The 27760-nt window shown below is 41.8% G+C and overlaps 1 protein-coding gene across 1 annotated transcript in view; it reads right to left on the reverse strand.

Moving 5' to 3' along the window:
• Positions 1 to 7652: 7652 nt before the first annotated feature.
• cfap54 (cilia and flagella associated protein 54) overlaps positions 7653 to 27760 on the reverse strand; it is a 133948-nt gene continuing 113840 nt past the window's right edge. Inside the window, exons 54-67 of the mRNA XM_070434540.1 lie at positions 22664 to 22810; positions 22279 to 22405; positions 21965 to 22132; positions 21729 to 21837; positions 21431 to 21557; positions 21213 to 21314; positions 21016 to 21142; positions 20594 to 20746; positions 20323 to 20492; positions 19939 to 20064; positions 19647 to 19753; positions 19175 to 19337; positions 9130 to 9213; positions 7653 to 8511 (exon numbers count right to left, since the gene is read on the reverse strand). Coding sequence (XP_070290641.1) covers positions 8392 to 8511; positions 9130 to 9213; positions 19175 to 19337; positions 19647 to 19753; positions 19939 to 20064; positions 20323 to 20492; positions 20594 to 20746; positions 21016 to 21142; positions 21213 to 21314; positions 21431 to 21557; positions 21729 to 21837; positions 21965 to 22132; positions 22279 to 22405; positions 22664 to 22810 — 1830 coding nt within the window. The 3' untranslated portion in view covers positions 7653 to 8391. The remainder of the gene's footprint in view (positions 8512 to 9129; positions 9214 to 19174; positions 19338 to 19646; positions 19754 to 19938; positions 20065 to 20322; positions 20493 to 20593; positions 20747 to 21015; positions 21143 to 21212; positions 21315 to 21430; positions 21558 to 21728; positions 21838 to 21964; positions 22133 to 22278; positions 22406 to 22663; positions 22811 to 27760) is intronic.

Raw genomic sequence — 27760 nt, forward strand, 5'->3', positions numbered from 1 at the left:
AAATAGACAAGTGGCATGAACAATTTCCTTACTATTAATGGAAGTCAGACATGCTTTGTTTCTTAAAAAATATATATTTTATTTCTGCACCAGCTCGGTGACATGTTTTTTTTTAAATGACAGCTTGTTATCAAGACAAATGCCAAGATATTTGTAGGAAGTGTCGTGTCTCTTGACATCTTTAATGTGATGACAAGCTATTTTATCAAATTGACTACCTAACGTTTGATTACGTGATTGAAATAAACCATGCAACAATTAACTCATTAATAACCTGGGGCACCACGGAAGCATTAGTTTATATAGAGATGCTATCTCCTGAATCCACTCTTAAAGATCTGAAGATCTTTTATATCAATAGCAGTCAATCATTAATTTATCTTTATCTTCTATCAGTCTCATCTGAACGTTGTAAAATTCTTGGATATCTGCACGAACCCAGCCTTTACTATGAATCATCCATACACAAATTGGCTCAATTATTGATTTTCTAACTAATTAAACAATACATAACATTGAGCTGGTGGTGTGATGCTCTGGTTTGCCCAGTCGAGGCCGCCATTGTCCTTTGTAGAATTTTCTGGGTCGTCGTCGAGTGAGATGTGGTTTTCTGTGTCAGTCAATGTTCTTACTAGATTTGCTACCTTTCCAGCTGCAGTCTGTTAAGCTGTAAACTTCTTGAGTGATCAATAGTTCAGAGTTCATACCATTTCACGTATGGCGCAAGCTCTCAAGTTTTCTGGCCTGTAGAGTTGAAATTAGACTTGGCCCTTTTTAAACGTGAGGACTTTGGAACTGAGGTGGCTTTTCGTCAACGAGGCTTTTCAGTGGAAAAGGTGTTGGTTCATCATTTCCAACCAATGTCTATTCACTTGGGCGTGGCTACTGACTTAGTTAAATTTTACATGGAAGGCTAATTCTCTCATTTTAAAGGTTAACATCACATTACATCATTTTGCAAATAGTTTCATCTTTACTCATMAATTTTTATACAAGAATTAGATGCAAATGTAACAGTTTAGCTTCCGTCCCTCTCCTCGCCCCTACCTGGGCTTGAACCAGCCACCCTCAAAGCATCGTTACCCATCGCTCCACAAAAGCCGCGGCCCTTGCAGAGCAAGGGGAACAACTACTTCAGGTTTCAGAGCGAGTGACGTCACCGATTGAAACGCTATTAGCGCACACCACCGCTAACTAGCTAGCCATTTCACATTGGTTACACAAGCCTCATAACTGACGAACCTCTATAAACAGAGTTAGGGTAATGTGGCTGTATTGTCTTTCATGAGGTCACAAACATGAAACAAAACTGACCGAGTCGTAGCTGGCTTCTCCACAGACCGTTTGAGCAATATTCCTATTTTGGAGAAAGTGTAATTCACAAATTCTGGGATGTAGTAGAATTTGGCGGGAGAGTTCTTTTGTGACCCTCTCTCTCCCATACTGCATGGTCAGAGAGACAAGAGTCTCTGCAAGGAATTTACGACGTGGTTGTAAAGTCGTAAAACTGGCCAAAATGTTCATAGATGACCAGCAGGGTCAAATAATAATAATCACAGTGGTTGGCGAGGGTGCAACAGGTCAGCACCTCAGGAGTAAATGTCAGTTGGCTTTTTATAGCCGATCATTCAGAGTATCTCTACCGCTCCTGCTGTCTCTAGAGAGTTGAAAACAGCAGGTCTGGGACAGGTAGCACGTCCGGTGAACAGGTCACGGTTCCATAGCCGCAGGCAGAACAGTTTAAATTGGAGCAGCAGCACGGCCAGGTGGACTGGGGACAGCAAGGAGTCATCAGGCCAGGTAGTCCTGAGGCATGGTCCTAGGGCTCAGGTCCTCAGAGAGAGAAAGAATCCAATGGTGATCTCTGCAGTGCTTAAACTGACTTCAAATGTGAAAAGGCCAACCAATGGAGAAATGGAATATAACACTATCTGCATACAATTTAATTTATATATATTTTTTACAGCATTATCAATGTTATTTATTTAGATTGTAAACAGTAGTGGGCCAAGTATCTAACCTTGGGGCACCCCTTTATTTAACTCAGATTTGACACCGTCTACCTTGAGTTCTGTCATTGAAATAATTATGAAACCGTCGGCAATAATCAGTACCCAACCCTATCGAGGACAGCTTATTCAACAGAATGACAGTCTACAGTACAGTATCAAAAGCTTTTGACAAGTCTACAAACATGGCAGCACAATTATTTCTATAATCTAAGGTATTTGCAATATTATTTACAACAAGCATGGTAGCTGTAGTGGTGCTATGTTTAGGTCTGAATCCGGATTGATTAACATTAAGAATACCATTTACAGAGAGAAAATAATGTAGCGTACCACACAAATTAAGTTGATTTATTTACTAACAAGCTAAATGATAACATAAGATTCACATACACAAAACAGTCTAAGTTATTGGTTAGAACTTAATACAATGTCAACAGGTCCCTAGCGGACCAACACAATATGACACGTGTTACACAAGATGGAGATTTAAAGAAAGAGAGAGAAAGAGAGAGAAAGTACAAGAGAGAAAAGCACACTTGGATACATTTGTAAACTATGCTTAGGCTGCAGCGCGCGGTCAACTTCTGAAAATTATTAACTCACATGTTTTATACCCCAGGGTAGAAAGGGGTGTTCCTGTCTTTAACATGCTCTCTGGGTTCCCTGGGGCATAGCTAGTTACAAGGCAAGGTATCAGAACTTACTATGATCTCGATTAGACAACTAGAAACACAGTTCATCATTACAAAAACATTCTCTTTGATCTGGATATTTTCTACACAACACACAGTATGTAAACATCATGTACATATTATGAAAACTCTTTTAAAAGTTACAATGTTTTCATTATAACGTTGTCATTGAACTTTTAATGACATCACAAAATCGACATTCATTTTCATATTCCATCTATCATTGTTACCCCCATTTTGGCTGATGAAATATGTCCCAAATGTCCCAAAGTCCATTTATTGCATGTTACAGGCCCACACAGACATTCCAGTCCCAAACACGAAAGGAAAAAGTATTTGTCTGCTGCCTTGAGATTTACAATGGGTGTGAGGTGTCATAAAAAAACATAAATCCCTCTATACCTCTCCTCTGCGGGAGGGAGAGATATCTCTGTAGAACCGTGATCCACTGGAACCTGATCCTCACAGGCCAGTCATGACACATATTTTAGATTCTTCAAAGCAGCCACCCTTTGCCTTGATGACAGCTTTGCACACTCTTAGCATTCTCTCAACAAGCTTCACCTGGAATGCTTTTCCAACAGTCTTGGAGTTCCCACACATGCTGAGCACTTGTTGGCTGCTTTTCCTTCACGCTGCGGTCCAACTCATCCCAAACGATCTCAATTGGGTTGAGGTCGGGTGATTGTGGAAGACAGGTAATCTGATGCAGCACTCCATCACTCTCTTTCTTGCTAAAATAGCCCTTACACAGCCTGGAGGTGTGTAAGGGCAAACCAGATGGGATGGCGTATCGCTGCAGAATGCTGTGATAGCTATGCTGGTTAAGTGTGCCTTGAATTCTAAATAAATCACTGACAGTGTCACCAGCAAAGCACCGTCACACCTCCTCCTCCATGCTTCAAGGTGGGAACCAGACATTCGGAGATCATCCGTTCACCTACTCTGCGTTTCACAAAGACACGGCGGTTGGAACCAAAAATCTCAAATTTGGACTCATCAGACCAAAGGAAAGATTTCCACCGGTCTAATGTCAATTGCCCAAGCAAGTCTCTTCTTATTATTAGTGTCCTTTAGTAGTGGTTCCTTTACAACAACTCAACCACAAAGGCCGGATTCATGCAGTCTCCTCTGAACAGTTGATGTTGTGTCTGTTACTTGAACTGTGAAGCATTTATTTGGGCTGCAATTTCTGAGGCTGGTAACTAATGAACTTCTCCTCTGCAGCAGAGGTAACTCTGGGTCTTCCTTTCCTGTGGCAGTCCTCATGAGAGCCAGTTTCATCATAGCGCTTGATGGTTTTTGAGACTGCAATTGAAGAAACTTTCAAAGTTCTTGCAATTTTCCATATTGACTGACCTTCTTGTCTTAAAGTAACGATGGACTGTTGTTTCTCTTTGCTTATTTTGAGCTGTTCTCTCCATAATATGGGCTTGGTCTTTTACCAAATAGGGCTATATTCTGTATACCACCCCTACCTTGTCACAACACAACTGATTGGCTCAAACACATTAAGGAAAGAAATTCCATAACTTAACAAGGCACACCTGTTAATTGAAATCCATTCCAGGTGACTACCTCATGAAGCTGGTTGCGAGAATGCCAAGAGTGTGCAAAGCTGTCATCAAGGCAAAGGGTGGCTACTTTGAAGAATCTAAAATCTATTTTGATTTGTGGTTACTACATGATTCCATATGTATTATTTCATAGTTTTAATGTCTTCACTATTATTCTACAATGTAGAAAATAGTAAAACCTTCCAACTAACAATACACTCATTAAAAACCCACTACTGAAATTCCACTACTTTGGCCCTATCTGCTCCTGCACCATGCCAATGACCCAAGAGAACGGGACACCACCACTCAACACACCCTGTAACTCTGAAGTCAAATCTCGTATATCCAAATACTTCTCTGCAGCTGCCACCACCACATCTATTTTCTGTGATTTACGTTCCATTTCTGCCGTAGTTTTTAACCATTGCTATGAACGCTAAGAATCCAATCCTACTGAAGCATATATCACTCGTTGGCCTATCCCTCTGTGCTGGCACAGATCTACTACTCACAGGGATCATCCTCCAGATCTCTCACCCTTGACCGATACATCTCTACTTTCTTCAATGCCTCAGCATACGACACCTTCTGCCTCTGCCTCTGGCCACCTCAACCTGACTCTCTCACACCGGACACCTCCGATCCCCAGCAACACGAGCACCCCCTACAGTTGAAACACAATTCTATCCACCGAAACTACACAATACTCTGTCCCATGCCCTCCGGCACACTTCCCACATCTTGGCATCTCCCTCCTCCACACTGCTGTAACATGACCATAAAAGTTGCACCTGAAACAACAGTGGATTCGGTACAAAAGCTCAAACAGGATACCTGATATATCCTACCATGACTGTCAGGTAAAAACTCTGACTGACAGTAACTCCTCTGTTTCATCACGCTCACCACCGGGTCTGCGCCACACCAAAAGGCAGGCGTCACAAACACCAGGAATCTTCAACTTCAATTGCTCCACCTCCACACGTATTGCTACCGCAGATATCATTCCTTTCAATGATGCCCTATTCCTAAGCGTAAAGCAAGAAACAGATCTTGACACAAGTTGGAGCGCCCGCTCCCTCTGGACAGAAGAAACACAAACAAATATCACAAGTCCACAAGAAACACTGATTCAAGTGAACCCAACTCCTTCCCCATCCATCCTGAAACCACAAATGYATCCACCAAAAGGTAAGGATCCACTTTCTCCCAAAAGTTCACTCGTACTGGACCAGATAATTTATTTTATCATGTCCATCGATGCCAGGCTAAGGCTCCGAGCTCTTCACCACTCCTTCCACCTTACTTAACTCGCCCTTATTCACTTCCATTTCACCTCCAGAACTTGGTCTGGCGCACGGCTCACTGTTTGCACTTGACATCAATCTCTTCAACACCCCATCGCCATTTTTATCGCCATCTCCACCCTCTGCTTTCCTCATTCTCTTCAACTTCTTCTTCCACCCCCATTCTTCCACAGAAACCCACCTTTCAGGTGTCTCTGCCCCAACAGTCCTCTTCTGTCACCATCTTCGAATTTTCAGATCTCTTGCAATTATGTCAGCCAACGAACTCATCCACATTATGCAACGTCACGTAATGCCGGACATTTCACATATCAATGGTAGCGTCTTATAATCGTAGCTAACTCATTTAAATATGTAACACCTTAAAACCGTCATCACATGTGCGCATCATACGGCTTTATTTACAAAACCGTTAGTTAGCTCAAGCAGAACATGGCAGAACGATACTGGTAATTATACAGGTGGGTCTAATGCTGGACGCTGATTGGTTAAAACCGCATTCCAGCCGGTGTCTATTCCGTTGAAATGCCTATTTCCTCTGTTACTATTTCACATTCCATCTCCTTTCTTCTTTCCACTATCATCAAGCTGTAATGATAGACATTTTAGAAAATTCAACATCTACCCTGTCTGCACATCTTCCCAGGCAACCACCGCAGCGGGAATGCTGTGATACAAAATCAGCTTTCCGAAGGCAAAAGGGGGATATGCTGTGAAGTCTGTAAAGACAGAGTTATTCATTTAAAATAGAATTCCAGGCACATACTTTCCAAAAAAGAACATAGAAAATACCAAATACCAATACCAATACCAAATATTGCATATTCAGAGTGAGTACTCGTCAGTGAAGAGCACTTTTTGCCATTCCTGACTGGTTCAGCGACGGTGGGTTTGTGCCCATAGACGACGTTGTTTGCCGGTGATGTCTGGTGAGGACCTACCTTACAACAGGCCTACAAGCCCTCAGTCCAGCCTCTCTCAGCCTATTGCGGACAGTATGAGCACTGATGGAGGGATTGTGCGTTCCTGGTGTAACTCGGGCAGTTGTTGTTGCCATCCTGTACCTGTCCCGCAGGTGTGATGTTCGGATGTACCGATCCTGTGCAGGTGTTGTTACACGTGGTCTGCCACTGCGAGGACGATCAGCTGTCCGTCCTGTCTCCCTGTAGCACTGTCTTAGTGCACAGTACGGACATTGCAATTTATTGCCCTGGCCACATCTGCAGTCCTCATGCCTCCTTGCAGCATGCCTAAGGCACATTCACACAGATGAGCAGGGATCCTGGGCATCTTTCTTTTGGATTTTTTCAGAGTCAGTAGAAAGGCCTCTTTAGTGTCTTAAGTTTTCATAACTGTGACCTTAATTGCCCAAAGTCTGTAAGCCGTTAGTGTCTTAACGACCGTTCCACAGGTGCATGTTCATTAATTGTTTATGGTTCATTGAACAAGCATGGGAAACAGTGTTTAAACCCTGATTTTTTCGAATTAAAAGACAGGGTCCTGAAAAAMGGACGTTTCTTTTTTTGCTGAGTTTATGATATCACATATGATATCGCATTTGGACGTGAGATGAGTGATACAATTTTACAAATCTATGGGGTCCTGCACACTGGAGGGTGGTCGGGTGCCTATATTGGGCTTATGGCTCCAATATATATATATATATATATATATATATATTTGTTATTGTCAAATGATGTCTTGCCATGATTTTAACCTTTATTTCTCATGAGTGTTGATCAATATTTTGGCTATGCAAAATATCAAATAAATGTCTGATAAATGCAATTGTGTATTGCTGCTGGTTGTCTGATATCCAACAGTTCATGATCAGCTGTTGACCATGAGAGCATTTTGCAGAGAAAATGGGGTGAGGTATACTATTTATGCTCGGAATGACATGTGGCCCATTGTTTCCCTTGTTACCTGGCAACGATCACTAGGGTGCTTACAACTGTCGGTCAAGGCGAGCTCATGAATATATTATATATTCAGGCTTCCTGATAGTTAGAGATGAAAGAAAAGGTGCCATTTCTTCAACACTGAGCATCTTAATAGTGTAAAAAATATAATGGGTCATGATTTGGTAATTCAAAGCCAATTTTTATTTGGGATCTTTAATCAGAGGAGTTATAGCAGGGATAATCAACTATATTGAGCAACAAGGGGATTTATTTTCTTGAGGCGATGGTCAGGAACATAATTACAAATAATTTGTAGACTGCAAATTGACTGCAAGAAGCCCAAACAGATATGATTGACTAAAACATAATAATTTCAAACCTTGCTTACAATCACATGTCCCTCTATTATATATGGGAATCCTTGAACAGATTTCTTTAATTAAAATCACTTGGAGCTGATTTCTTGGTGTGTTTTTACAGCCTTTTATGTCCACCAATCTAAAACATGTATTTTTTAAATAAGCTTCTTTTTTTTCGCTCAGAAAACTTGCGGGGCTAAATAAAACCACCTGCGAGCCAAATTCGGCCTGCTAGTTGGGGAAACCTGAGTTATAGGAAACTGCTGTTTTAAGAGGTCCAATTTGTATTTTATGACAACACATGAGCCTTTTCATATACATTTGATTTGTGAGCTTAATCATATACATTAATAAAGAATAAGAAATGAAAAGCGCTTGAATTTTGTTTTTACGAAAATCATCTTTATCTATGCTCATTTATTTTTAAGTGAAAGAGTCTGATGAAGACACTTAGCTAGGTAGGTGCAATATGCTATCTTTGGTCTCGGCCATTTGATTCCTGTCATTGGGTTTGTCTTTTTCTATGGTGCTGTGCCGGTCCATAGACCGGATAGGGTATCAGACGAGCAGGGAGATGAGCCATGTTATCAGTGTGTTTCCCTCCACAATGGCTCCACTGGCTGGGTTGAAGCAGCGCTCCAGATCACACAGACTATGTAGGCTGGCCTCAAACGGAACCTGGCACACAGAGGGAGGGAATCATTTCACAAGTAATATCTGCATGTCTAACCAACTCAACAGGGTAAACGGGTTGACAAAAATGCCACGGAAGAGGCATAAGATCAAATGTTTCACACATTCAAGCCATAGTAACACATCAACAGTGCAGTATGTCTTAGGTTTGTGTAAGTGTAATGGACATGTTTGGTGTCCTCTGTGTCTCTCTGTAAATGTGTGACTACATGTAGCGTGCTGTTTCCTGATTATTGTGTTAGGACGTTCTGGGACTGCTCTCAGGGAGGGGACTGATAGGACAGAAACAAGGGAACACATTGTTACTTTGGCCCAACGCTTAGAGACTATGTGCGCAAGGTCATGATCAGCCTATTGCACCCTGAGAGCAGAGTTTGTGCATYAGTATAAAAAGTGCTAAGGGAGAGCATCCCTTCAGAGCTTCTTACACACTTGTACTTTGAGTATTATGTTTGTTGTAACCTCTCTGGCTGTGATAATAAAGATCTGTTCATTTGACTTTGACTTTGAGTCCTTAGTGGTAATTTCCACTAAACAGGTTAACCTTTACCGGTATGTGAACTTTGGGGGGTGTTGAATCAGTGTGTGGCATGTTTAGCCTACCTCAGTGAGAACAGCTGCCTCTGAACCAGGCTGCAGTAAGTCCTTTATAGCAGCACAGCAGCACCTGGTCTGCTCCTGTAGCATCTGAAACAACCAACCAACACACAAAACATGTACTCATTTACAGGTAGATTCACTTACATGCACGTTTGACCAGTGCTTAATTTGTAAATGGGGAGGTGACGGAACAAAAGTGAGCGCTAGAGGGGGGTGACCTGGGGAGTAGTGAGGTACTGGAATGCATGGGAAAAAACACCTTTATAATAAAGCATTGCATGCATATCATCACATTTGCGTAGTGGTATAGAGCAGTAGATCAGAGGCATTTACAGAAGTTGCACACATGGGGAACATTTTTAGTAGCCTAGGGTCTGGGAAAATGTTGGCCTTCTATAAACGCATTTCATGCAATTCTACGCAATTTTAGATGACTGGAGACRTTAGCAGAATATTTTTTAATACCACACAAATTASCGAAACGGCAGGCTACTTTGACACTGACCAAAACGACCTTGACTTGAATCGATCAATAGCCTAGGCCTAGGTGTGTGGAAACAGAGAGCAGAACGGACGAGAGATCATAGAAAGTGAATCTCATTCTAGTTATGTGAGAGATACTGGCGCGCTTCTCACACAGCCACGGCCATGCGTTGGTCTCAAACATAGATTACAATGTTGCACAAACCATAAATCCGGGCTTGCCCAATCCAAATCAACTCTTAGAATATTAGGCCTGGGCTGAAGGTCGACTTTTTCACATCATGTTTTTTTTGTGGGGGCAGGAGAATTAACGAAGAGGCAACTTGAATGATCTTTATTGGCTTTTATTTAAATGTTCACATTGCAAAAAGTTACAATAATTTTTTATGCCACGAGAAGTACCAGATCCAAATAGGTTCCGTAACAAAATAGTCCAAAACGGAGAGGTGCCGGATCCTGTTGCGTCAGTATCCGGCTCAAATGAAACACTGCTGTTGACAATTCAAGTCCATTTGAGACCTTTTTACTATTCTTTTCAGAAAGTGTATCCAGAAGAGTGCGTGGTCGGAAAATCCCTGTCCCCATAGCATTAACGTACAGTGGCGTAAAGTAACTAAGTAAAAATACTTTGAAGAAGGGGAGAGTGGGGTATGTTGAGCCATTTTTTACATTCAGCATCACTATATCAAGGAAAATATAGTATTCTTTCTTTCTACATACAGTACCAGTCAAAGGTTTGGACACATATACTTATTCCAAGGTTTTTCGTTGTAGAATAATAGTGAAGACATCAAAACTATGAAATAACACATATGGAATAATAAAATATATATAACATGTATGTTTATATCTGAGATTCTTCAAAGTATCCACCCTTTGCCTTGACAGCTTTGCACACTTTGGCATTCTCTCAACCAGCTTCATGAGGTAGTCACCTGAAAAGTTAGTTTGTGGAATTTCTTTCCTTCTTACTGCCTTTGAGCCAATCAGTTGTGTTGTGGAAGGATGAAATAGTATGATAAATTCATAAATTCTACAAATATTGTTTTTTTTTGTTGAAAATACTACAAGGTAGTGGGGGCATACAAAAGATAGCCCTATTTTGTAAAAGACCAAGTCTATATTATGGCAAGAACAGCTCAAATAAGCAAAGAGGAACAACAGTCCATCATTACTTTAAGACATGAAGGTCAGTCAATGCAGAAAATTTCAAGAACTTTCAAAGTTTTTTTCAAGTGGAGTCGCAAAAACCATCAAGCGCTATGATGAAACTGGCTCTCATGAGGACTGCCACAGGAATGTAAGACCCAGAGTTACCTCTGCTGCAGAGGATAAGTTCATTAGTTACCAGCCTCAGAAATTGCAGCCCAAATAAATGCTTCACAGAGTTCAAGTAACATACACATCTCAACATCAACTGTTCAGAGGAGTCTGTGTGAATCAGGCCTTCATGGTCAAATTGCTGCAAAGAAACCACTACTAAAGGACAGCAATAATAAGAGGAGACTTGCTTGGGCCAAGAAACACGAGAAATTGACAGACTGGTGGAAATCTGTCCTTTTGTCTGATGAGTCCAAATTTTAGATTTTTGGGTCCAACTGCCGTGTCTTTGTGAGACGCAGAGTAGGTGAACGGATGATCTCCGCATGTGCGGTTCCCACCGTGAAGTTTGGAGGAGGTGGTGTGATGGTGTCGGGGTGCTTTGCTGGTGACACTGTCTGTATTTATTTGGAATTCAAGGCACACTTAACCAGCATGTCTACCACAGAATTCTGCAGCAATACGCCATCCCATCTGATTTGCGCTTAGTGGGACTATCATTTGTTTTTCAACAAGACAATGACCCAACACACCTCCAGGCAGTGTAAAGGCTATTTGAGCAAGAAGGAGAGTGATGGAGTGCTGCATCAGATGACCTGGCCTCTACAGTCACCCGACCTCAACCCAATTGAGATGGTTTGGGATGAGTTGGACTGCAGAGCTAAGGAAAAGCAGACAAGTGCTCAGCATATGTGGGAACTCCTTCAAGATGGTTGGAAAAGCATTCCAGGTGAAGCTTTTGGAGAGAATGCCAAGAGTGTGCAAAGATGTCATCATGGCAAAGGGTGGCTATTTGAAGAATCTAAAATATAAAACATATTTAGATTTGTTTAACACTTTTTTTTGGTTACATATGTTTCCATATGTGTTGTTTCATAGTTTTGATGTCTTCACTATTATTCTACGCTGTAGAAAATACTAAAAATAAAGAAAAACCCTTGAATGAGTAGGTGTGTCCAAACTTCTGACTGGTACTGTATTTTCATTAAAAAAAACATTTTTGATGAATTTATTCATACTATTTCATCCTTCCACYAGATATACAAATCAAGGGTTGCTATCAAAGCCAGCTGGTGGTTCGTTTTATCAGTTCGGCTGCCAGAAAAGCGACCCAGCCGTTAAGTCTTTTTGTTCTGTATCTATGGATGTGACCCAATCGTTCATTCTAAATGTTCTATTGCCATACTGGCTGGCAACGTTCTTATTCCTTGCTTGCTAGTTAGCCAACTACGGCTAATTTAAAGTCACGTCAAACAGTGCAGCCAGAATAACAACAAAGTAGCTGCATTTGCATTTGTTTAAGCTGTTTTGAGTTACATTTATTTGGATACATCCATAACAATGAGCTAATGATACACAATTTTACCTGGCATAGAAAATATGCTCTCTTGTCAGGACATTGTTGTTCAGAGGAGCTAGCCAACCACACAGCTAACACAATCACTTCAAACTGAAAAAGGAAAGACTGCAAACTAGCTGCATTTCGTTTCGTTTGACCTATTTTCTGTTGACATTTATTTATATATCCATGAAAATGATGCCGATTCAGAAAAGCTTCCTCCCTGTCTTCCCAGACTCCCGACCCCTGCACGTTCATTACTACAGGACCGCTGGAGATCGAATTTCAATATTGAAACAGACAGCAAGGTTTATACAAATCTCCTCTATTGAAAACCAATTGCTAGTCTAAAAGAAATGGGAGATAATATATATGCTTTTTACAGTGGAGAGCAAGTTTATAAATTGTCTGGCTGGGCTGATGAGACAGTTGATTGCGCAGTGAGATGGAACAGAGTAAATAGGCATTTCAACGTCATTGTTTTAGCAGGTGCTAACTTGTGGAATAGATGCCAGCTGGAATGCGGATTTAACTAATCAGCATCCAGGATTAGACCCACCCGTTGTATAAKRWRAATTCACAAACACAATTCAACACAATCACAATCACCTTTGTGTTTATTGAAGGAAGTGGGCCATTGCCAATTATGTTGCCTCTGGTGTTCGGCATGATAGATGTTGCCGTTTCTTGAATGACTTGAAATAATGAAGTCCCAGAAAAAGGAAGTTGAGTTTAATTCATGGAATGGCAATGTGGTATATTTTATATATTAAATGCATGCCTACATTCAGATATAGATCTCTCTGTTCAATAGCATGTACCTGCTCTTCTATTTCTTCACCAGTTGTCTGGGACAGGGATGCTGTTTCAATGTGCCAATTCGTAGGCAAGTTCTTTGAGGTTACTAAGCCCTTGAAACTGGTCTGCAAGATTCTTGGTATGTTTAGCAAGCTCAGACTCAATGTCATCAGACAAGACCTTGTGGTCCTCTGATACTCTATCAAAGCCTCTCTTTATCATGCTCAGACTCCATGTCATCAGACAAGACCTTGTGGTCTCTCTTTATCAAGCCAGATTCCATGGTCATCAGCAAGACGTTTGGTCCTCTGCTACTCTATCAATAGCCTCTCTTGATCAAGCTCAGACTCATGTCATCAGACCTTGTGGTCCTCTGCTACTCTATCATAGCCCTCTGTATCAAGCTCAGACTCAATGTAATCAGACAAGACTTGTGGTCTCTTTATCAAGCTCAGATCCATGTCAATCAGACCTTGTGGTCTCTCCTACTCTATCAATAGCCTCTCTTTATCAAGCTCGATCCATGTCATCAGACCTTGTGGTTCTTCTACTCTATCATAGCCTTCTTGCTCAAGCTCAGACTCCATGTCATCAGACCTTGTGTCCTCTGCTACTCTATCATAGCCTTCTTTATCAAGCTCAGACTCAATGTAATCAGACAAGACATTGTGGTCTCTTTATCAAGATCAGACTCCATGGATCAGACCTTGTGGTCCTTGATACTCTATCAAGCCTCTCTTTATCATGCTCAGACTCCATGTCATCAGACAAGACCTTGTTGGTCTCTCTTTATCAAGCTCAGATTCCATGTAATCAGACTTTGTGGTCTCTCCTACTCTATCATAGCCTCTCTTTATCAAGCTCAGAATCCATGTCATCAGACCTTGTGGTCTCTCTTTATCAAGCTCAGATTCCATGTCATCAGACCTTGTGGTCCTCTCCTACTCTATCATAGCCTCTCTTTATCAAGCTCAGAATCCATGTCATCAGACCTTGTGGTCCTCTTCTACTCTATCATAGCCTCTTTTATCAAGCTCAGAATCCATGTCATCAGACCTTGTGGTCCTCTTCTACTCTATCATAGCCTCTCTTTATCAAGCTCAACTCCATGTCATCAGACCTTGTGGTCCTCTCTACTCTATCATAGCTCTCTTTATTCAAGCTCAGAATCCATGTCATCAGACTTGGTGGTCCTCTTCTACTTCGTCTCAATTATGCTTCTTTCAAGCTCAGACTCCATGTCATCAGACCTTGTGGTCCTCTGCTACTCTATCATAGCCTCTCTTTCGCACAGGTACATCTACTTTTTTATTTTTTGTCAATGTAGCTCTTTAGTTTTATTCAGTATATTTTTTCATCCCTTGCTGCTGCTCGAACGGAGTCTTACCTTCTCTCACTTCCTTGGCTGCTCTTTCAAGAAACTCAAGGGGGGCTAGACTACTGATGGTTTTACGTTTGTATACACAGGGCATGATGATGTCAGCAATGTACCAATAAAAATACACTATCTTGAGTTCACATGCATGACAAATTGCAAAAATATTATGCATATTGTGCCTGATTTAAATTTAGGAATTGATGCCTTCTGAAGGTAAGTAACAGGCTTTGCAGGCGTGGTTCCCTTGTGCACACTGAATAAATGTCATTCAACTGCTGAAAACCCTCCCATTGCTGGCCAACAGATTTTCTTGTGGTGTTTTCATTAAATAGGGTTTTCAGTGTATTTATCATAAACCATCCCTTTAAATATGGTGTACCTTTAATTAGAAATTTGTCGACAGACGAGAATACATTGAGAGAACAGGTTCAGAAAATAGGGATCCCTGAAAGAAAGAAATCAATCCAAATATATCATTTTAACACCAATTGGTAGATTACAAATATTCTTGTAGAATATTTAGGCACATTTTAGGGTTAGGAAAGTACGTATGAATCATGAAAAAAGCCTTTAGGCACAAAATATACAGTGCATTCGGAAAGTATTCAGAACCCTCAACTTTTTCCACATTTTGTTACGTTACAGCCTTATTCCAAAATGGATTAACGAGTCCCCCCTCATCAATCCACACACACAKTACCCCATAATGACGAAGCGAAAACAGGTTTAGCAAATTTGTTAAAAATAAAAACAGAAATACCTTATTTACATACACTTAGGTTCGAGTCATTACCACTCCACAAATTCCTTGTTAACAAACGTATAGTTTTGGCAAGTCGGTTAGGACATCTATTTTGTACATGATAAGTAATTTTTCCAACAATTGTTTACAGACAGATGATTTCACTTATATTTCACTGTATCACAATTCCAGTGGGTAAGAAGTTTACATACAGTAAGTTGACTGTGCCTTTAAAACTTCTTATGGCTGCAATCCCGTTAACGGGATCGATATGACAACAGCCAGTGAAAGTGCAGGGCGCCAAATTCAAACAACAGAAATCTCATAATTAACATTCCTCAAACATACAAATATCTTATACCATTTTAAAGGTAATCTTGTTGTTAATCCCACCACAGTGTCCGATTTCAAAAAGGCTTTACAGCGAAAGCACCACAAACGATTATGTTAGGTCACCGCCAAATCACAGAAAAACACAGCCATTTTCCCAGCCAAAGACAGGAGTCACAAAAAGCAGAAATAGAGAAAAAATTAATCACTAACCTTTGATGATGTTCATCAGATGACACTCATAGGACTTCATGTTCCACAATACATATATGTTTTGTTCGGTAAAGTTCATATTTATATCCAAAAATATCAGTATACATTGACGCGTTATGTTCAGTAGTTCCAAAAACATCCAGTGATTTTGCAGAGAGCCACATCAATTTCCAGAAATACTCATAATAAACAATGATCAAAGATCAATTTTAGATGCACTTCTCCTTAACTTCTTTGATATAGGGGGCAGCATTTTCCCTTTTGGATGAATTGCATGCCCATAGTGAACAGAAGTCAGAAATAACATTATAAATATTCACTTACCTTTGATGATCTTCATCAGAATGCACTCCCAGGAATCCCAGTTCGACAATAAATGTTTGATTTGTTCGGTAATGTCCATCATTTATGTCCAAATAGCTACTCTTGTTAGCGCGTTTGGTAAACAAATCCAAAGTCACGAAGCTCGTTCACTAAAAGCAGACGAAATGTCAAAAAGTTCCGTATCAGTCAGTAGAAACAGGTCAAACGATGTATTGAATCAATCTTTAGGATGTTTTTAACATAAATCTTCAATAATGTTCCAACCGGAGAATTCCTTTGTCTTCAGAAATACGATAGAACAGAGCTCGCTCTCACATGAACGCGCATGGTCAGTGCATGTTCAGGTCATGGTAGACCTCACTCAATCCCCTCTCATTCGGCCCCACTTCACAGTAGAAGCATCAGACAAGGTTCTAAAGACTGTTGACATCTAGTGGAAGCCTTAGGAAGTGCAAAATGACACATAACCCACTGTGTATTCGATAGGCYATGAGTTGAAAACCTACAAACCTCAGATTTCCCACTTCCTGGTTGGATTTTTTCTCAGGTTTTTACTAATAATATTACTAATATAATATAATATTACTAATATAATATTAATATACTAATATAATATTATATTTACTAATAATATGCAATAATATATACTAATAATATGCATATATTAGCAAATGGGACTGAGGAGCAGGCAGTTTACTCTGGGCACCTTTTCATCCAATCTACATAATACTGCCCCTGCAGCCATAAGAAGTTCTTATGGCTTGGGGCAGTATTGAGTAGCTTGGATGAATAAGGTGCCCAGAGTAAACTGCCTGCTCCTCAGTCCCAGATGCTAATATATGTATATTATTAGTAGATGTGGATAGAAAACACTCTGAAGTTTCTAAAACTGTTTGAATGATGTCTGTGAGTATAACAGAACTCATATGGCAGGCAAAAACCTGAGAAAAAAATATTTTTGGCCTGAATGCCAAGTGTCACCTCTGGAGGAAACCTGGCACCATCCCTACAGTGAAGCACGGTGGTGGCTGCATCATGCTGTGGGGATGTTTTTCAGTGGCAGGGACTGGGAGACGAGTTAGGATCGAGGGAAAGATGAAAGGAACAAAGTACAGAGAGTTTCATCCTTGATGAAAACCTGCTCCAGAGCACTCAGGACCTCAGACTGGGGCAAAGGTTCACCTTCCAACAGGACAACAACCCTAAGCACACAGCCAAGACAACGCAGGAGTAGCTTCAGGACAAGTTTCTGAATGCTTTTGAGTTGCCCTGCCAGAGCCCAGACTTGAACTCGATCGTAAATCTCTGAAGAGACCTGAAAATAGCTGTGCAGCAACGCTCTCCATCCAACCTGACAGAGCTTGAAAGAATGCAGAGAAAAATGGGAGAAACTCCCCAAATACAGGTGTGCAAAGCTTGTAGCATCATACCGAATGCACTGAAATATTTACTTTTTACCGTTTACTCAAGTATGACAATTGAGTACTTTTTCGACCACTGTACATTCAAAACCATTACTTTTACTCAAGTAGTAACTTACTGGGTGACTAACTTTTACTTTAGTTATTTTCTACACTGAACAACAATATAAACTCAACATGTAAATTGTTGGTCCCATGTTTCATGAGCTGAAATAAAAGATCCCTGAAATTTTCCATACACAATGTGTTTACATCCCTGTTAGTGAGCATTTCTCCTTTGCCAAGATAATCCATRCACCTGTCAGGTGTGGCATATCAAGAAGCTGATTAAACAGCATGATCATTACACAGGTGTACCTTGTGCTGGGGACAATAAAAGGCCACTTTATAATGTGCAGTTTTGTCACGCAACACAATGCTACAAATGTCTCAAGTTTTGAGGGAGCGTGCAATTGGCATGCTGACTGAAAGAATGTCCACCAGAGCTGTTGGCAGAGAATTGAATGTTAATTTCTCTACCACCTCCAACGTTGTTTTATATCATTTGGCAGTACATCCAACCGGCTTCACAACCGCAGACCACATGTAACCACGCCAGCCGAGGACCTCCACATCCGGTCGTCTGAGACCAGCCACCCAGAAAGCTGATGTAACTGTGTATTTGCACAACTGAAAGTCTCCAGACCTGAACCCAATAGAAAATCTTTGGAGGGAACTGAAAGTCCGTATTGCCCAGCGACAGCCCCGAAACCTGAAGGATCTGGAGAAGGTCTGTATGGAGGAGTGGGCTAAAATCCCTGCTGCAGTGTGTGCAAACSTGGTCAAGAKCTACAGGAAACGTATGATCTCTGTAATTGCAAACAAAGGTTTCTGTACCAAATATTAAGTTCTGCTTRTCTGATGTATCAAATACTTATGTCATGCAATAAAATGCAAATMAATTACTTAAAAWTCATACAATGTGATTTTCTGGATTTTTGTTTTAGATTCCGTCTCTCACAGTTGAAGTGTACCTATGATAAAAATTACAGACCTCTACATGCTTTGTAAGTAGGAAAACCTGCAAAATCGGCAGTGTATCAAATACTTGTTCTCCCCACTGTACCGTGACGATATCCTGAGGACCATTGTCGTGCCATTCATCACCGCATGTTTCAGCACGATAATGCAAGGCCCCATGTCGCAAGGATCTGTACACAATTCCTGGAAGCTGAAAATGTCCGTTCTTCCATGGCCTGCACACTCATCATACATGAAAACTATTTAGCATGTTTGGGATACTCCGGATCGATGTGTACGACAGCGTGGTATAGTTCCCGAAAATAAACATCAAAATCACACAGCCATTGAAGAGAAGTGGGACAACATTCCACAGGTCACAATCAACAGCCCGATCAACTCTATGCGAAGGAGATGTGTCACCCTGCATGAKGCAAATGGTGGTCACACCAGATACTGACTGGTTCTCTGATCCACGCCTCTGACTTTTTTTTAAAGGTATCTGTGACCAACAGATGCATATCTGTATTCCCAGTCATGTGAAATCCATAGATTAGGGCGTAATGAATTTATTGCAGTTGTGTTTCTTTTTGTTCAGGGTAGTAAGATATCTGACATTTGAGTGTTTTTTACCATCGCTGTTAACATGTGTGAATGTGGACTACAAGGACTGTCAGAGCCGTTACCAGTAGCACACTGACCTGTATGTGAGGGCTGGAGGTAGCAGCCTTGTCTGGGATCTTGGTGCGGCGTTGCCTCTCCATCTTGGGGCTGGGGGAGGAGGCGGCGCTACTGGCAGCAGGCGGACAGGAGACGTTGCCCCCAACACAGGCTGAGGCCAGCTGAGCATGGACTGCACACAGTCTAGAGGAGAACACAAGGGGTAATGCTGGTGGTCACAGAGGTTACATTACATTTAGTTACAATATAACATTCATTTCATTCGGTTAAATACAGTTGGTGAATTCAACTAAAGTAGATAAGACAAAAGGGTTTAGGGAGAGATTCTGGAAGAGATATTACAGAGGGAATGGATACAGATGTGGCCAGGTCCATATCAACTTCCAGCTCCTAAACTAACCATATTAGCCACTCGTTAGACGCTACACTATGGTGATAGCTCCATCTCGCCCCTAGCACCTAGGCCGCTGTACACGGAGAGCAGATACCTACTTCGCCATGCTGACGAGTTTCTGTCCACACTGCAGCTCTATGATAGTGCAGGCTGTGGCCCTCATGGCCGAGAGTGGCACTTTGTTCAGCCCAAACAGCAGCATGACCTGACGAACACAGAGACAAAAGGAGAAACACTGTCAAAGACAACCCTGTAAGGCAGTGGTTACCAACCTGTTTGACATGACAYTAAGTGACAAGGAGTTGGTAAGATAGCACAAAACAGATCTGAGACCAGGCTAGCTCCTTTTATGGTTGATGAGTGTGTGTGTGTGTGTGTTGTGTATTGTACCGTATCCGTGTCTTCTTGGGTGGGGCTGAGAGCAGGCCGGTGCCACTGGATACACAGCTGCTTCCTGTCAGCAAAGGACCAGGGGTACATCTGAGCTCCCATAGTGCCTCTCACTGTAGGACACATCTTTAACACAAACACAACAAACAACATCGACATACGGGAGCATTCAATTCACACCTCGACTGTGGACAGCCCCAGAAGGCAGCCTTCAGATTCAAGGTGAAGACTGAAAATCCTGGAGAAATGGTTATTGGACTGTCGACATACATTACTAGCCAGGGCTGAATCCTAACTTGAATAAACATCCCAATACAAGCCGTGGTACAGCATATGCATGCATCTCTTCAGGATTCAGCCCATAGTGTCTATTRGTGTGTGTACCTGTATAATCTGTGGCTGCATGATGATTTCAGTGGGGGGTTCAGGGGCGCAGCAGGACTCTCTGTAGTCCACCATGTGGGAACAGAAGAAGGTCTGGAGCTGAACCAACCTCAGCGCCAGACTACTGTCTTCTGACTGGGACACCAGGCCCTCCACACACTGGGGCACCACTGGAACACACACGCACGTAGGCAAGCATGCACGCATACAGATGAACATCTCTGAACGTCAGTTAACAAAATGAGTTTACTGTGACACCGGGGTAGTGTACCTGGGCGCATGGCGATGTGCTGCAGGTTGAACAGGTGTTTGTAGTAGCGGGACAGGTGGACCCATGTGAGCTGGGAGCGTTTCCTGCTGCTCAGCCCAGGATCAAGCTCTGGAGACGAGCTGGAGACCGTCCTCACCATCACGTCTGTCCCTCCTGGTAGTCACACAACACACAGACAGACAGTACAAATATGCTAACCAGCACTGTTACGATTTACATAAAGAAAAGACATGATATCTCCTTTCCTCATGAAGAGGAGAGAACATTACAGAACCGCTAACAATGTACCGGTAGATCACAATCTAACACGAACATGGGCACGAATCACACTACTGTAGCGACTTTTATAATGGCTGTTATTGTAAGACCAGATGTAGCCCTGGCTAAAGGACAGAATGGTTGTAGTGGGGATGTTTGTTTACCACAGGGGTTGAGCAGGTCGTTGGAGGCAAAGTCAGGCAGGAGCTTGAGGGAGATGAGAGGCAGGTGTCCTCCTTTAGCTCCGGTACTACCACACAGCTGGCTACATGTGGACATGGCTTCAGACGCCTGAGGAACACACGCAACATTATAAGTGTGTGTGTGTGTGTCTGTGTGTGTGTGTGTTCAGTCTATTTACCTTAGTAGCAGCTCGGACAGAGACCCAGTAGAGCAATAAGTAGGCCTCCCCTGGAGTCAAGCCTCTGTTCAGAGTTGTCCTGACACGCTTCCAACCTGGAGGCTGAAACAAGACAAACACACGCCATGATGCAGGCATACACACACAAACAGTCCTCGCCAAAGAAAAATGCTGCCTTGCGGAACCACAATTGAATGTCTCATGACACAGACAGGTACCTTCAGTATGGCATTTTTAGGTGGTGAAGGTGGGACGGGGTTCTGCTGGTCCTGAGGTGCTGGGCTGCTCTGCTCCCACTGGTGCAAGTACACTAACGCCATCTCCAGATAACACTTACGGATCAGCCTGAGACACACACACACACACACACACACACACACACACACACACACACACACACACACACACACACACACAGCGCGCGCGCGCTCTTTAGTCAAACAAGCACACTGGTGTTTGAGGAGGTCCGTACACTACTCTCAAAGATGATCATTCACACTACTGTAGGCGACTTACTGTAGATTGTGACTCTGGGACAGAGAGATATTGATGCTCTCCAGTAGTGTCAGCGCAACTGTCTGAGGCTGGAAGTCACTGAGAGACATCAGACAGCGCTCCACCATCCCTGGACACAAACACACACACACACCAAAAATAATCAAACTAACAAGGCCACTCTGACATTCAATGAGTAGATGCACACATACATATTTAATCTCATGATTGAATAAGGTTGGAAATAAATGTTTTACCCTTGCAGTAGAGGATATCAGCCTCCAGCTGTCTGTCTCTGGTAGCACATGCCTGGGAAACGAGCAGGGCTGACTGCAGCACCTCCTGAGCACACACCCAGGGATGGCTGGGGGTAGACAGGCTGGAGGAAGGGGCGCTGGTCATGGCCTGTACAGCCAAGCAGTGACCTGTTCAGAACAGATAGAGAGACTGATTAAGTGCTTGTTCATGAGATAGGTACTTGAAGATTTCAAAGCTACCTGTATGTGGACCTATGTGCATTACAGTTACTGGGTAGAAACTTTTGAGAACTATGGTACAGTATGAATCATACCAAGTCGCATGGTGGCCTTGGCCAGTAGTGGGAGATGTGGGAGGTAGATGTTAGAGAGACCAGGAGCTGGAGGGAGGATTACTCTGCCTCTCTCTCCCAATGACACACTCTCCCCCAACACACACAGCTGAGAAAAGACAATACACACACATTAAGACAAATCAGTGTTCCGACTCTAATACAGGCAGTAAGGTAAGGTAATCGAGGGACAATGTAAAGGAATACTGAACAAGAGTGGTGGAGAGGAGAGATATTTGTAATTTTTCTGAGTTAACCATACTTTGAATRTAGCCTGAAAAAAAGCGACGGGAGAGTTAAGGAAATAATACTGTGGTTGGAGTCGTGAGAGGAGAAAGAGATGTTGGAGGGACTATGTCTGACAGACCTGTTGCTGTAGTAGTTTCTGTGTGAGCAGGTGTAGGGCCTGGCTGCCTGTCCCTCTCAGATCACTGAGCAGTAGAGTGGCCTGGGCCAACGTTACACTGGAGCCAGGAGGCCGACAGGAGTGACCCGACAGAAGACTCACTGCATCCTATAGTACACAACACATTCATAAATCTACTTGTATGTGTAGATTAGCGTATACACTAGTAAAGATAAAATGTATAAATATGTACTGTAAGTGATTGAGTGGTCGGTATGGGATTATAGAACGATTATTACACAGACCAACCAATATTATACAGACTTGATCAATTGTAATGTATTATCGCACGGTAATCCAGAGCTTCTGATACTACAACATTAAAAACGGTTCAGTACTAACATTTTTGTTCATCCATTTCGGTACTTCTATCGTGTCTCTCGTCGTATAGTGATTGAGAGGATCACGTCTATCTAGTAATTCGTCTGAATTTTCTCAAGCTTACTACTGAATGTTCGTAGTGGTAGGCTAGGTTTCCTATAGTAGACAATGGGAAGTCAGCTGACAGAGCGCGGGACACTTTTGAAAAGCAAGGAGTGCGAGAGAAGACAGAGAGAGAGTTATAGGGCCTTTGCCAACAAAACGAGTAACGAACAGCAAAATCAGACAACCCCATAGTAGAATAGTTTAACTATGTACCTAGTCAGCTTGTCGTTGTGTGTTCCATGCGAGAAATAAATAGGGGGATCGGGGGATCAGGGGATCGCAGCTTTCCATTGCTACCTCATGTATTTCTCAACTCCCKAAAATTAGCCTGAACTGTATCAGCATAGTTTATCGCGTTAGCGATCCGCAATTCGACATGACTGCATAGGGGAGACCGGGGCTAAATGTAACACAMGTCAATTGTAACAGGTAGGCCTACTTTATATTCACTGTTGCAAGTTTTTGGGGACATTAAAGTCATCAATACGTTAACTAATAACAAGATAATTTTTTGAGTTTGGTATCTAGGTAATGATTAGCCCAATGGGGTAGTGTAATGTGTAGAAATTATGTTGAATATTAAACTACATGTATCAATCTGACTTCATTACCATGTGAATAGATGCTTAATTCATGCATATACAGTGGGGCAAAAAAGTATTTAGTCAGCCACCAATTGTGCAAGTTCTCCCACTTAAAAAGGTGAGAGAGGCCTGTAATTTTCATCATAGGTACACTTCAACTATGACAGACAAAATGAGAAAATTAACTATCAGGGGGGGGGGGGGGGGGGGGGGGGGGGGGGGGGGGGGGGGGGGGGGGGGGGGGGTGTGTGTGTTGTTGGTGTGTGTGTGTGTTGTGTGTGTGTGTGTGTGTGTGTGTGTGTGTGTGTGTTGTGTGTGTGTGTGGTGTGTGTGTGTGTGTGTGTGTGTGTACACTACGTAGGTAATGGAAGCAGTGGTGGGAGGCACAAGCTGTTGAAGGAGGTCTAGCAGGAGCTGAGGTGTGGGGAAGACCCAGACAAGAGCCTGTTTTCCTCCAAGGGGCTTAGACTGGACAGACACAGAGGTACTGCCGGAGAACAGACATCACGTAGGTAGCTTACACACCCGCACGTGAGTACCTTACTGCCAGGTCAATACATATCACTCTCACATTACAATAGTGTGTCGATACCAGAATTGGACTAGGTTATACAAGTTTGTATCACAATACTCAATGCCAAAATTGAAACTCGATACACAGAAAAAAGAGAGGATCATTTTTGTTTGTGAAATATCCATATTAATGAGCATATTAATTCAACTGTATGTAGTTGATTCCTTTGTCTTTCTTCTCCCGCTCTTTCTCCCCATTTATTGTCTAACAGCGTCTATATCGGGTTAGTCCATAGGGACGTATCATTGTCTAACAGTCGTCAATGGGTTAGTCCATAGGGAGTATATTGTTAAAGCCGTCATATGGGTTGTCCAATAGGAGTATCATTGTCTAACTAAGCCGTCATATCGGGTTTAGTCAATAGGGACGTATCATTGTCCACTAACAGTGTCACTATCGGGTTAGTCAATAGGGAGTTATTGTCTAACAAGCCGGTCATATGGGTTAGTCCAATGGGCGTATCATTGTTACAAGTCGTATTATCGGGTTAGTCCAATAGGGAGTCTTGTCTAACAGCGTCCTATCGGGTTTAGTCCAATAGGGACGTATATTGTTAAGCCGTCATATCGGGTTAGTCAATAGGGAGTATCATTGTCTAATAAGTCGTCATATCGGGTTAGTCCAATAGGGAGTATCATTGTCTAACAAGTCGTCATATCGGGTTAGTCAATGGGCGTATCATTGTCTAACAAGCCGTCATCAATCGAGTTGTCATAGGGAGTACATTGTCTAAAGTCGCATATCGGGTTAGTCCAATAGGGACATATCATTGTCTACAAGCCGCATATCTGGTTAGTCCAATAGGGAGTATATTTCTACAAGCGTCAAATTGGGTTAGTCAATAGGGCGTATATTGTCTAAGAACAGCGATATCGGGTTAGTCAATAGGACGTTATCCATTGTTTACAAGCGTCATATCGGGTTAGTCCACATAGGGACGTTCATTGTCTACAAGTCGTTCATATCGGGTTAGTCCCTAGGGACTATCATTGTTAACAGTCGTATATGGGTTTAGTCCAATAGGGAGGTATATTGTCTAACAGCGTCATATCTAGTTGTCATAGGGAGTATCCATGTCTAACAGTCTGTCATATCGGGTTAGCCAATAGGGAATATATTGGTTAACAGCGGTATATCTGGTTAGTCATAGGGACGTATCATTGTCTACAAGCTCATATTCGGGTTTAGTCAATAGGGACGTTATCATTGTTAACAGCGTATATGGGTTAGTCAATAGGGACGTATCATTGTTAACAAGCGTCATCATGCGGGGTTAGTCAATAGGGGACGTATCATTGTCTAACGGCATCATATCGGGTTAGTCCAATAGGGACGTATATTGCATTATGTTAACTGTCATACATACTATGTGTGTGTTTATGTTTTCTTTGTGATTATTTAGTTAGTTAGTAATAAATAATTAGCATTTGTGTAATGTTGATATATCATGGAGACAAAATAATAGGGTTTGTGCAGATTTATAGGATACTACGATTTCAGAATGAGACGATGGGTATAATGATCATTCTGGATGGAAGATCAACGCTTCGAGAATGAAGACTGATGAGGTATATATATTAATGATGGAGTCAACGACATTCGAATGAGACTGATGAGGTAATAATGATAATTAATGGATGGAAGTCAGACATTCAGAAATGAGATGAGGTATAATGATATTAATGGATGTGAAGTCACGAGTTCAGATGAGACCTGATGAGGTAATATGATAATTAATGGATGGGTCACGACGTTCAGAATGAGATGTGAGGTTAAGTAATACTGGATGGAAGTCATGATGTGCAGATGAGACTGATGAGGTTAATATGGAAATTAAGGATGGAAGTCAATGATGTTCAGACTGAGTCTGATGTAGAATCATAAATTAAATGGATGGACGTCAAACAACTGTTCAGAATTAGACTGGAGTGGTCGGATATAATTAATGGATGATAGTCAATGACGTTTAGATGAGTCTGAATGAGGTAACATTTAATTAATGATGGACGTCAAACATTCAGAATTAACTGGATGAGGTAAATCATAATTAATGGATGAGTACTACGTTCAGAATGAGACTGATGAAGGTAAATTATAAATTATGGGATAATCATCAAGTTCGATCGAGACTGATGGGTAATCATCATTCAATGGTGAAGTCAACAACGTTCAGATGAGACTGATGAGGTAAATCATAATTAATGGATGAGTCACAAGTTCAGAAAATGAGACTCGATAGGTAAATCCTAATTCATGGATTGAAGTCAACAACGTCAGATGGACTGATGACGTAATAAAATGAATTAATGGATGATAAGATGGATCAATAATATTTATATCTGTAGAGTTAATTTGGGAAACGGTACTAATTAACAAACGTTTTTCCGTGGTGCCCAAGTTGTTTATGAGTTAATTGTTACATTGAGTAATTGATGTGGTATGTGTTTATTTGATCCAATAATAGTCATCTGCATTAATGGTATAAGTAACGACATCATCCTCCTTGACAACATACAAAGTTTGAGCTACGCCAAAAGGTCCAATTTTGGATGGTCTATCTGACATTTCAACAGCTTGTTAGTCAGGTTAGGTTTTTGAAGGATTGGTTGCCATTGAAGCGTGAAGGTACATTCTTATTAACTCTGTTAGTTTGTATGTGAGCTAATGTATTAGTAAATTATTTCTCTCGTGAACTCATTAATGTGACTCTCTAATCTGTACAACATGGTGACTTAACATCCGGCGCCGAAACGAGATGGCCGCTGCTTCGTTCGTTTCTTGAAATATGAGTATTTTGTTTTTTTTTTATGTGTTATTTTTACATCGGTTCAGGTAATCTTAGGTTTCATTACATACAGTCGAGAGGACTATGAATATACGTTTAACGTCATCATATCGTTACTCAGATATGATTCCGAAAAGGATCCAGTGTTTTGGCTTGCCACCTACAATGGATTGATCCAGCGGCGACCTGTGGACGGCAGGGTAAAGAGGGGAGGGCGAACTGGCGGTGTCTCTGCAGAGGCTATGGAGATAGGACACATCGGCTCGCGGTCGTAGAGCTATACGTACTGACGCCAATGTCTCTGTCTTCTCAGAACAATAATGGATTGACTTAACATCTCCGAGCACGGGATAAATGCAATGTCAGGGAGATATAGGGATTTGTAAAGTGTCTGCTTCACGGAAACGATGGATAGATGCAGACGCGCTAAAGGAGTCGTGCAGCAGCTGATTTCAGATTTCATGCATTCAGATGACCGCAAGAAAAAAGCAATGCTTTCAACTGGTATATGAAAGCAGGGGTTTGGTACGCAGGGGTGTTATGTGCGTTTTATATGAATTTACGGAGCAACTGGGTGGTGCTTGATCAATCATCAACAAGCAAAGGTAATCTCTAGAGTCGTTGTTTGACGCGACTAGACTAACTGCACAAAGAATAATCTAGTCGATAACGATTCATTCACCATAAGC

This window comes from Salvelinus sp. IW2-2015, linkage group LG23, assembly GCF_002910315.2.
Source record: "Salvelinus sp. IW2-2015 linkage group LG23, ASM291031v2, whole genome shotgun sequence".
NCBI lineage: Eukaryota > Metazoa > Chordata > Actinopteri > Salmoniformes > Salmonidae > Salvelinus > Salvelinus sp. IW2-2015.